This window comes from Varroa destructor, unplaced genomic scaffold (assembly GCF_002443255.2).
Source record: "Varroa destructor unplaced genomic scaffold, Vdes_3.0 BEIS01000004.1, whole genome shotgun sequence".
Classification (NCBI taxonomy): Eukaryota; Metazoa; Arthropoda; class Arachnida; order Mesostigmata; family Varroidae; genus Varroa; species Varroa destructor.
The window spans coordinates 31004014-31015970 of NW_019211457.1; the positions used below are offsets into that span (position 1 = coordinate 31004014).

Consider the following 11957-nt stretch of genomic DNA (forward strand, 5'->3'; position numbering starts at 1 on the left):
TATTTGTTGAAAACTCAATTTAAAAGGTTCGTAAGCTGCCATTAATAGTTATATAAAATATATACATTTCTGTATAACGAAAAAAATTCAAATGCAGAGAACAGAAATAAGAAGACATTTTATTTAAATTTCTAATCACTGAGTGTCAGTCGGTAATCGACTAGTCTGGTCAATTAACGTTTAGGCTCTAGTTATCCTGTCGTGTAAATAACGTGTCGCACTACCTTTGACGGATGTGCATAAAAAAAGAAATAAAGAAACTGCTAACCTTAGTTGGTCAAAAACAGACTCACTATTCGATACTTAAGAATTTATATTTATTTCATAATATATTGCAATATGGAGCTTCATTAAACAGGCCACCTTAGATATTGCGAGACTTAAGTAAATTGATTTAAGTAGATTAGTTAACTTGTCAGTTACTAATCGAGCTTACATTCTATGACGATATTGGAAAAACAGCACGGTTGTGTCTGTTGAAACATGCATCTGCGTGCTCGATTGCGTTGTGATCCTGTCTAATTATGTTGAATTTTCATGAACGTGCTCTACAGTTTAAATCCAACATGTATAGCCGCAATGCCATTGAAAAGGTTTTCATAGGAGACGCATTTAAATCCGGCCTCGCGAATCATGTCAGCAAGCACCTCCTGACTAGGAAACTTCCGAATGGATTCGACCAGGTACTGGTACGATTTCCAGTCACCCGCGAGCAATTGGCCCATCACGGGGATAACTTGAAATGAATACAGGTCATATATTCTGCAGGACCGTTAAAAAACAAAAGGGATGTGACTTATTTTTATAACAAGAAACGACTCGTATAACCCATTTACTTTTACACTTGTGGTGGAATTACGGTAAAAGAATGACAGACTGGTGTAAAAAGGTTACGAATAGAATTGGGTAGCAGAGAACGCATAAATTAGAGCTGAAACTGACAGCTACAGAATATAGATAAAGGAAAACAGCTATAACAGTACTAATGTATTTTCTTGGACATATGTTTTTCTCTGTTGATGTATTACTGGACTTTATAATCGAAATAATTCAGGATATAAAGGTAATTCAGATATGAATAGAAGATAAGTAACTCTCCCACAAAAAAATAACAATATACTTATAAGGAAACTGAAAATGTGTTGTAAATGTGCTCCACTAAACAGAAATCTGTAGAAATATACTGCACTAGCTGCTTGTAATAACACGAAAGGTTATGATAATACTAGCGAGCTAACTTACCGAGACAGTACAGGGTTATCAACATGCGAGAACTCAAGGCAAAAAAATCGTCCTCCAGCTTTGAGTACCCTGTGTGCCTCTTCCATGGCTCGGTCCATATGCGTTACGTTACGCATGCCAAATCCAATGGTGACAATGTCAAACTTCTCTGATTCAAAAGGTAAATTTTCAGCATCGCCTTCCAGCCACGTCAGGTGGGGCTCAGGTGGGACTCCAGGGCGAGCTTTTCCGACCGCCAACATCTCTGTGCTGATATCGCACACAGTAGCCTGCCATCCACACATTTTGCAAACAAACGTGTATTCATTAACTAGCCGTCGCCAATTACATACTGTCTTTGAATGGATAAACGCTAAAAGAATTCCAGTAAATACAACGGACACATGAAACATGCATTTTTTGTTTGTCATTTAACTGACGTGCGTTAAATGCTCGTCCGATAGGACTCATGGAAGCAGTTGATTTTTATTGGTGCTCTGTTATCAATGAATCTGTATGTACCAGTCGAACTCTTCATACGCTCGCTTGAGTGTATTAGTGAACGACTTAAGTGAGTCACCGCACCAACCTTGGTATCTTGTTCACTTCGAATGCCCAGCCGTAGGCCGTTAATTTTCGCTTGTTTAAGAAAGCGCAGCGCAATATCTCCGGTGCCGCCGGCCACGTCAAGAAGCTGTTGTCCTGGTATAGGCCGAATCCGTTCAACAAGATAATCTTTCCAGCAGTGGTGAACCCCAAACGAAGTAACATCGTTCATCAGATCATATTTGGACGCAACAGAATCGAAAACACCTTTCACGAGGTTTTTCTAGAGGAAGTTCATTGGTAACGACCAGATATAAGCAATAAAAATCACCAATGTATTGGTAAGATAATGCAATTTTGACATACATCTAATGTTCGTGCATGTCTGATAGGTACTCATTGAAACAATTAATTAGTAAATATTTATTAAACCGTGAAATGGTAATTAAGCAATTTAGAGTTTGAATCAAAAGTGTTTAACCTTTCATGAACGACTACACAAATAAAAAAAATAATTTTTTTTTTTAGTTTTTACATAAATCGCCACAAATGTGTACATTGGAGTCGTGCTTAGATCTCAACGATTTCGGTACACTGTACCAGTTTTTGTACTTTAGATGAAGGTGTTTCTGACTCTATGAAACTACCTTCACAAAGTACCTGAGTATCCCATTACAACTCTATAGTACTTTCCTTTTTCTGCTTTGAAAAGTGTTTCCAACAGACTTTCTACTTAATCAGCGCCCTGTCTCTCCCATCAACTATAGCCTTACCAACGCTATAGCTGATACCGGCGCTTTGCCTGTTTTATCAGTCTTTTATTAAATCTGTCAATAGACTCACCTTCTGTTCGGCTGAGATTTTCTCAAAACCAAAGGTTGTGTTGTGAGCTTTAGCTGCTTCTTGCGCGCGGGATTTTACTTGATTTACTGAAATGGTCTTCGAGTCGGAACAGTTTCTAGTACGAACAGAGTCTGGCATTGCAGTGGGGCAACAGGCACCCAGAGGTCGGATAGAGCGGCTACCGACAAGGCAGATCGGTCTAATTAAACTTTGCATTGTCTACCGGATTCACTCGTTATGTTACTTTGTGTCTTTAGCAGTGATAATGAACTTTGACTTGGCTGAAAACATTTAGAACGTTGTATCAGGTGCACGCGGTTGAGATTCGATTGGTTGGATGATGTGCTGATCTTTGCATAAGACACAGATGGAGGAATCCAGCTACAAGGCGGCTCACTGTGTGGGTTGTAGTTTTGCGCTATGTGGGTACAAACTAAAAGGTTTAATTAAGTGGGCACCACAGGCCCCCGCGACAGCTTAGTGGGTAACGTATTCGGTAAGGGGCACGGTGTTGTCTAGGTTTGAACGCGGGCATAGACACACTTCGTTTCACGTTGAGAACCAGCCATCAGATGGCATGCCTAACGGCGATACCAGACGTGTCACGTAGAAGTGGGTACCCCAAGGAAGTCTTTTTATTGTGATAAAATTAGTTAATCATTGTAGAGTGAGTTCATTAACTCATAAAAAAAATAATAAAAAGTGGATTAAGGGAAGAGATTTTATTGAGAAATTTGGTAAAAACTACTAATACGTTATATTCGGGACGTCAGCTGGTGTAAAGTAGATATAGAGGACAGAAAAGACATATAATAGATAAAGGTTTTGCAGTGCCCATATGGGAGGGCCAATAAATGCATAGTATGAAGTTTAGTTTATTTGTCTGGACACGGTCTTCTACCTGTTTCATAGCATGAAGAATTAATGCTATTATGAAACCACTGCAGTCAATAAAGGCCATGTGACAGCAGAATGGGCCAATTTAATTGAAGCGGTACTCCTTACACGTTGGTAAAGCTTGTGCCTTTCAATAAATTGCAATTAGGTCTTACCAACTATAGCTCGTTCAGCTAGCATTAATTGGCCAACTAAAGGCTAATAAATCCAAATACAGCCAGTCCACAGTTTATCTGAGCATAATTTAAATAGGCAGTTGTTGCCTATGACAAGATTAAACCAGGAAAAAGAAAAAAAAAGAAAGATATTTTTCAGAGCCTCTTATATTCCATGAGAAAAGTGCTCGCATAATTTCATTATCGATCATTGACTAGTTGAACGTGTTCGAATTTCCGGTTGTAACGAGCTTCCTTATAATGGAAGATTGGTCTTTTGGACGAAACCCTTAGTGAGGTCTTCAGCGATGATCTCGATAATTCGTTCAGCTGGCCATCTAAATGTGCGCGTTAGCAAATTTAAAATCGTACTAAGTGCTGCACTCAGCGGGCCACGAGTAGGAGAGCGGAAACCTAATCCAGAACTTCCCAGGAAGCTGAGCTTAATCACCTGTGCAGTCAAGTCAGTTTGTATAATCGATTCGGTATAAAAATTATCGGCGTAAGTTGTCGTCTTTATTTGACATGTCGATCACCAAATGGAAACTATGATATGCTAATAGTACGCACGATCATTTTATCTTTATGGTTTACAGAGGCGGATAGGTTTCTGCTACGAGGTTAGCTTCATATGTCAGTCCTTAATTCGAAAACGAAAGAAGTACGTGGTGTTCATGATACTAAATCAGGCATCGCATATTGTACACCTAATATCAAGTGTCTCCAATTTTATTCAACATTTTATTTATTTACACCGATACTGTTGTGGTTATTATCGTAAAGTGGATAATCAAAAAAAATCTATGCTAATTATTTTTTTCCATACACTTAGAGATAATATAGATTTGTTTCAGATTTCTCATTGTGACATCGATTTACAATAATATCCCACGTGCTCATATTCATAAGTTACTTTTCTATTTTGCTTTGTTTTATACTATGCCACATACTGTATTGGGTTCCAGCAGTTGCACACTGAATTATCACCAATAAAGATATAATGACATAACAGGCCATAATAATATCTCTTTAGATTTCTACTGGATTTACGCTAGACACGCAGATGTTGTATCGAATACAATCTGAATCAGAAAAGCGTACCAAGTTAGAAATTTCACAGACATACCTTTGACTTAGCGCCAGGCTCTTTCGGTGGTCGGGGTACTGCAAGCGTTATATTCAAAAATAGCCAATCGAAATACACCAGAAATTCGCCGGCTGCGATACTCGCTAGGTACACTAAATCGAAGAGCACTTGAGGCGCCCGAATTGATAGTGGCGTCCACAGGTAAATGGTCTTTTCGCTGCAATACACTTCAACCTGCCGGAAAAATCGAGTTGGTAATTCATAAAAAAACTGTTTATTTTATTACTACTTTTTTTCTAACATTGTTAGCTTTCTGTTCCCGCTTTGTGAATAAATATTGAAAATTACCGGTGTAGCATGACGGGCTTGCCTCCACTAAAAGGTCTAGACGGGCTAGGTCCTGCTGGACTCATCTGGAGTTTTTCCACTGAACTAATGCAACGGCATCGTAATCATAGGTCACAGCAACCGTCTGCCAATGCCCGAATTTGAACCAGCGATAGCCCAGTGCATCAAACGTGAAACGTATTGGCTACCTCAACGACGCCGCTGCCGCCGTCCTATGACGCTGTACGTTGTGCATTTGTATATATTATTCTGGTAAATATAGGAAAATAGATTAGTTAAAAAACGTTGAGCGAACCTTAGCCAGAACGTTGGTGGTATAGGCGCCGTATAATCGACCGTCTTTTAAGTCGAGTGCCCCCAGCCGAAAGGTTCCAACCAGAAGTGGTTCTGCCTGTTCGATAGCTTCCCTATTAAGATCTAGCGCCTTTTGTAATATATTAGAAGCAAAGTTCCCTCCCATACAAAGAAAAGACGCCTGCAAGGTTTCCAATGATTACTATGGTGCACACTTTCATTGAGAACTTACTGTATCGCTGACAATTGGCATTATTATTTATCGGTTAATAGTTATCCTAGGTATATCATTGCTTACGAATATTATAAAAGAAGCCTGGTATTTCACAACTGTTCATTGTATCATACAATATTATATATATATATATATATATAAGTATAGCGTATCGCTAAACCTACCTGGCGGGGCATTCTAATGCGTGTCTGGTTATCACTGGCTTCCAGATGACCAACTTTTCCCTCCTCACTCAATTTTGATGACGCAAGACATGCATCAAAAATAATAAGTACAAAGACCGCCATCGACTTTTCCAAAATCGTAACTCCACCCGCTGTCTTCACTTGGCCGTTTCCACAAAACGAAAAAAAAAACTTCTTATAACAATTCCTATTCATTTGGTATAGTTTTTTCCAAGTTTCAATTTTTCCTTCAGCTGCACTTGACTGCCTCGTATTTATATTGGTGTGAGATCTGTAAAATGTTTGCGGAAGCTGTTCAGGTCCTTTGACCTGATAGTGATTTACCTGTCAGCTGATTAGCCAAGTTTTAAAACATTCTATTGAGGGAACAAATCATCGAGTGTTTATCGTCGCCTAGCAATCTGAATGAACACAATAGCTGAGATTGCTTGAATTTTTTGTATATTAGACCTAGTTTTTAGCCCGATAGAAATCTAATTAAAGCCGGTGGCATAAAGTGGCCTGATGTTTCAATGGAGCGCGGACAGAAAGTGATTGTAGCTATACAACAGCCAAATGAATAGTTTTGATAAATAATATATATCATCAACGAGACTTCAATGTCCTATTAAAGGCATTGTCCAGAGACTGTACAAGTTTAAACGACTGCGTATCAATCACGAATAAATTGTGCTATTATCTGTATTGGATCTAGTTCCTTTTAAGCTTTTTTTTTTTCTTTTTTTAGCCACGCTTAAGACGAAAACCGTCAAATATCATTCGACATAAGAGCTAAACTTGATGAGCTTTTCGCAGTTGAAATATGGACACTTTATGCTTGATAGAGTGAGATGCACATAATTTTTTGCCCTTATTAATGATCATTTTCAAGCGGGCTGTATCTCAGATTCTGCTTTTGTTTGAGCCGTCCACCTTGTCTCCTCGTGTACAGATGAAGACCTACAGTGTACAGGCGATCCTCTTCTGTTTAGTTGTTTAAAATAAAATTTCTCAGAAAAAGTTCATTGACCAGTACTAGCTAATAGTACTAAATAACTAGTAATAGTTTCAAAATAACCGGAACCGTTACATTCTGTGATAGCTCACTGACTGGCTTGTGATGGTGGCCATTTTGAATAAAACAACAAAAGTCAACTTTAGCAAATATGCGAGTTGTGATTTATTCAATTCGTTTATTTATTTATCACAATTGTGTTGACCTGATGATAAGCACGGAACCAGTGGTCTGAAATAAGTGTAATACATTAAATGTGGTCCTTTTCACTAAACTTTTCTAGCTTGCCCTTTTTATCTGGTACTGAACAATTCCTAATAGACAGCATGTCCAAGAGTCGCTGAGTAACTTGCATCTGGCGCGGCCTAATTTCGTTGAGTAGTTGTTCCGCCGCACTCTTCTGCTCAGGCCAACGAAGTAACTCTTCGAGAAGCGGAAGCATGAACTTTATTCGACCGAACCGCCGCAAAAAGCCCTTGGTCGGCTCTACGGCAGGCTCATAACGATTTCGCAAGGCTAACACCAACCAGGCAGTAGTAATCTGGAAGACAGCGTAGTGACTTTTGACGAAAAGCAAATTATTCGATTTTCGTTTTTAAACAAAAAGCTTCAGGCATAAGTGAAAACTTAAAATCTTCCATAACAAGCTTAAAGTGTCATTAAATATGAGTTATTAATGTAAAATTAAGTATGGTTTGGAATTATAAAACTTAAAATTAAATATAGTTTGGAAATTTTTTTCAACTTTTAGTTGAACAATAGCCTAAAGATCATGGATATACTATAGTCATTGATCGCTAAGATCATGTACAGTCGATATTCACCTAACTTTGGGTAGTTTCATTTTTACGAAGATGTTACAGGCCACCATAAGCAGCATGCTCCGATTGACGGCTTTAGGTTGTACTGGACAGAAATTGCTTTAAACATGCAGTTATGAAACACTCATCTATCGTCTATTTAAGTTTTCGATCTTTTATAATTTCACATAAAATTTACATATCCTAGAGACTATCAAATGTTGCACATAGCAGTTAATTGAAGGCCCATTCATCGTTTTATGCTGTATAATCGAAAAATTCATCCAAGTAGAGAACGTTCGTCGAGTGTAGAGGATAGGGACTTAAGGCAAGCTTAGCATGCGTTGTTCAATTGAACCAATAAATAAAAAAACTTCTAGATCTAGCCAGGCATATATCACGGAACACAGTACTGATCACGATAAAACTACTAGAAGAAGCGTGAGTAAAGTATTTCGTAGGTGCAGCACCGTTCACGGATATATTTTTACTGACAATAAACCTCATTCATGTTTTGCCACGGTTAGCGGCAGTGGCGAACGTAAAATTTGATAGATTTGCTAACCTCCATAGAATGTTATTATTAAAACCTGCCCTTACCTCACTGTTTTTGCTGACATCGAAACCATACTCTGTGGACATTTTTTCTAGATGATTCGCGGTCAAACGTATTTTTTCCGCGTTCATCTTCGTGAGAAACGCAATTTTCTCCTGGGGCGAAAAATTTTTGATATCATTTGACGAAACTAGTTCCAGATTATTATGATTTATGCTACGCCATTTTTCTAATAGACGATCCACCTGTGCTTCCAAGCTGGTACTATAATCGGGTACGTAGCTTGGAAGTCCGCGGCCATGCAGCCATGCGTTCCAGTCAATTGATGTCAAATTATTTGTGGTGGCAAAAAAGGTTACGAAGCTGTCTTTCATTTCATCAGATTCAACAGCCTTATACGCGAATTGATCGACGTAGCTTTTCAGGAACGCGTTCATGGGTTTGTCGCCTCCAACGAGCTGCTCGAGGTACCATAAGAAAGTATGACCTTTTTCGTACCCAACGCGGTTTATCATATCATGTGGATTCCTACCTGTGAGGTTCGTCACAAGCCTAGTGTCGTCGAAGTCGCTGAGCTTCTCGATAATATCCTTCAATCTAATGTAACCGATTTTTGCCGAAAATTTTCTTTCATCACTACCGAACAGAGCTCCTTGGATCTTGCGCTCAAGAAAAACAGTAAAGCCCTCATTGAGCCAAAAATGCTCATAGGTTTTTGTTGTGACTAGGTTACCGAACCAGCTGTGGGCAATCTCGTGCGTGATCACGTTCGTAAGTGATTTGTCCCCCGTCAAAAGGGTTGGGGTTACGAATGTGAGGCAAGGGTTTTCCATTCCTCCATAAGGGAATGACGGGGGAAGCACCAGGATGTTATACATAGCAAAGCGGTATGATCCCACGATGCGTTCAGCGGCGTCCAACATTTTGTCAATGTCGCTGAAGTCGTGAACGGCTGTTTCGAGGTAGCCTTTCTCTGCCCAAACTTCGCTAATACGACCGATCCGACGAGACTTTACGTCACCCACAGCAATTGCGATTAAATACGCTGGAACAGGTATGTCCTGGCGGAATCGAAACATCTTTGTTTTTTTAATTTCTTGAAGTTCATTAGTTGTTGTTTTATTTTGACGAGGTTGTCTCGGTGCGACACTTTTGGCGCCCATTAGAGCTACGAGGCTTTCAGGTACCTGCACTTCGGCAAAGAAGGTCATCTTCACCTGCGGTGTATCCTGACATGGGATCATACTTCTCGCGAAAATGGGCTGATTTTGAGAGTACATAAATGGCTGCTTTTTTTCCAAGGTCTGCGCTGGCTCTAGCCACTGAAGAGCGCCGGCCGTAGGCGATGTAGAGTAACTGATCACTATTGTTATATTGTTGATGTTTTCAGGAAGATTAATGCTCAGAGGCGCACCATAAATATCCGTTGCCAGACGCTCAAACGTCAGTGAGTTACCATCAACGTCTTCGACTGAGTGCACCTTAAGATCCAGACTGGCATCAAGCACAATCTTCTGCGCTCCCAGCTGTTTTATCACGTCATAACGGACCACCGCGTTTATCTCTTTAGCCTGAAAATTAACCGAAGCCCTCCAGTGAAATCTTTTCGTCACAGCTTCATTGGGATTCGAGCGAGAACTTGGATCGTAGATGAAACCTGTGGACAGTGTTTTCATCTTCCCATCCTGCACATTCGTGTCCGACTTCTCCTTCGTATTAAACAGTGGTTTAGTATCTTTTGATAAGTCAATCTCACCAAATAAAACTACTACAATTAGCCATATGCATAGGTGTTGTTGCGCAGCAGATACCATTGCCTCGCGCATCAGTTAACTGCCGTTTGAGCCGGTGTCCTGCAAATGGCGATTTGCCAGCGCCGTCAGGAGCACGCTATTTCCGCTGCAATCTTCGCTTGCGGTAGCTCACAAGTTGGTGTCGAAAGCCGGTCGTGTAGTTGTTACGATGTAGAGTGAATAGGATCGTATTACGAAGACTTTTATCTGTTGGTCGCAGCAACGACAGAAAGAGTTGCAACGAGAGGAAGGAGTTATCGGGGAAAACGGCAATCAGTCTATCATTTGTGCTAGCGTGGCGCGGCGTACACGACACGGCAAAGCATCAGATGTTCAATTTACATTTGCTATGACACAGTTTGCTGATTCGTGCCTCGCTTGCCGCTCATCAGGAAGTCAAAAAGATCTTTTGGATTTTCCATTTCAATTTGTCCGTTAAAAATAATTTTTTGTTGCATGCTCCGTCCATTTGAAGGATGCGGAATCAAAGATACGCCCGAAGCGAGGGACGTCTTGTTCATCTGATATTGAAATTCAGTTTACGCTTTGGCAGTTAGAGCACATACAGTTACATCAGAGAGATAAAATTTTAGAAAAAAAAAAAAAGTATTTCTGCCGAAAGCGAGCTATCTTTGTCAAGCAAGGATTTGGGTTTCACTGATAATTTTTTCTGTGAAATTTCGAGCTTAAGTGAAAAAGAGCTTTCGTAACCGAAAAATTATCAGCGGTGAGCTTTGATCTCCACTGATACACTATTAAATGATGAACAGATATAAACGCATCATTATGTTAGCATGTATTCGACAAGACTAACTAAAATACCAGCGGTAGGCTGGTAATAAAAAATCCTCTGCTAATTATTCGAAATGCTCTACCTCTTTCCTTGATATTTAAATAGAGACATATTTTAACATGAGTAAACGGCCTAATCTAATTAGAAATACATTACAGACTCCCTCCAAGGATAAGGTCTCTAGCATCGTTGTTCTTAAGTAAAGTTCTCAATTTGAAACGTCTATATATATATATATATATATATCGTAAATGCGATAAACAATGCCTATGCAACACAACTACAATGGCGATCCAACAAAAAGTTGGATCAGAACAGCTTTCTGAAAAGGTTCCTCGTTATAATTGGTCTACGAATACGTCGCAGTTAGCACGGTGACAGTCCCGTCACACGTTTCTATAAAAGTAAATTTAACAGTGTAAAACAAGAGCTGTCAATAAAATCTGCTCATATACATTTGTCCGTCTTATTCTGCAAGAACTGAAATTATCAATAGGCTGTATAGGTATTTGTTGCCTCCGGCGTGATGCCACTAGATGGGTCCTTTAGTCTATAAGCAATGGCGGCTTTAGTCGAATGACAACACTTTCGGGGTTCGCGTATGAGCATCCTTATTATCTCTCATGTAAACTTCGAACGTGAAAAATATTTATATAGTAACTACTATTAAGCTATGTTTTTCTGACACACATTGTAATGAGCTACCCTAAAAATACTTCAGGAAAATTTTCAGTAGACAGAAGAACAAATTTGAAATCGTTACTAACATTGGCATCTATGATAAATCACAGACGAATTTACATCGCGTAATTTTCGATTTTTATAAACTGTTACAATGCGTGCATCAGGCAGTACTTAGACAAACATAAAAATAGCAGATAAACTTACAATACATTTGTTGCATACTGGCGGTTCGGTTGTAGGGAGAGTACAGCGATTTATTGTTGTCAATTTTACAGTTATTGGTTAGAGGTCGTTCATTCAATTAAAATTGATTCAAGGCTCAGGTTATGAATAAGTTCGAAAAATTTGAGGTTAATGCTGGCCAAGGTATAGAAAATCTCAATTTCTATTTAGTTTTTATTGGGTCACATTCTATATACGTACAACAATCTTTGGAAGGAATACTTCCGAAACTTTTCGTGCCGTGGTTTAGCAGCTTCTATACTGTAATACCTTTATTTTCGAAATTATTTTTTCAGACGTCAGG

At 39.3% G+C, this 11957-nt stretch overlaps 3 protein-coding genes and 1 long non-coding RNA gene across 7 annotated transcripts; 1 reads left to right on the forward strand and 3 right to left on the reverse strand.

The window, feature by feature from the left end:
- Positions 1-92: 92 nt before the first annotated feature.
- On the reverse strand, positions 93-2980 carry Coq5 (ubiquinone biosynthesis protein COQ3, mitochondrial). 2 transcript variants are annotated; one of them, XM_022805972.2, is made up of 4 exons: positions 2611-2980; positions 1811-2050; positions 1243-1511; positions 93-762 (listed from the first exon to the last, which is right to left on the reverse strand). In XM_022805972.2, exons 1-4 carry the CDS (start codon positions 2824-2826, stop codon positions 549-551), a joined length of 939 nt encoding a protein of 312 aa, XP_022661707.1. In that variant the 5' UTR covers positions 2827-2980; the 3' UTR covers positions 93-548. The 2 variants fall into 2 exon arrangements, with proteins under 2 accessions (XP_022661707.1, XP_022661708.1); XM_022805973.2 differs by having other exon boundaries at positions 551-736.
- Positions 2611-6119, reverse strand: LOC111250538 (uncharacterized). 3 transcript variants are annotated; one of them, XM_086986155.1, is made up of 4 exons: positions 5791-6119; positions 5393-5572; positions 4789-4983; positions 2611-3241 (listed from the first exon to the last, which is right to left on the reverse strand). In XM_086986155.1, exons 1-4 carry the CDS (start codon positions 6004-6006, stop codon positions 3179-3181), a joined length of 654 nt encoding a protein of 217 aa, XP_086842281.1. In that variant the 5' UTR covers positions 6007-6119; the 3' UTR covers positions 2611-3178. The 3 variants fall into 3 exon arrangements, with proteins under 3 accessions (XP_086842281.1, XP_022661709.2, XP_086842282.1); XM_022805974.2 differs by having other exon boundaries at positions 2611-4113; positions 5791-6113; XM_086986156.1 differs by lacking the exon at positions 5393-5572 and having other exon boundaries at positions 2611-4113; positions 5791-6114.
- LOC147756078 (uncharacterized) lies at positions 4897-11201 on the forward strand. Its single transcript, XR_015325801.1, has 2 exons — positions 4897-5319; positions 9552-11201. It is a non-coding gene; the product is annotated as an uncharacterized LOC147756078 (long non-coding RNA).
- LOC111250533 (leukotriene A-4 hydrolase-like) lies at positions 6942-11706 on the reverse strand. The gene is made up of 3 exons (XM_022805959.2): positions 11636-11706; positions 8206-9732; positions 6942-7346 (listed from the first exon to the last, which is right to left on the reverse strand). Exons 2-3 carry the CDS (start codon positions 9439-9441, stop codon positions 7056-7058), a joined length of 1527 nt encoding a protein of 508 aa, XP_022661694.2. The 5' UTR covers positions 9442-9732; positions 11636-11706; the 3' UTR covers positions 6942-7055.
- Positions 11707-11957: the final 251 nt, after the last annotated feature.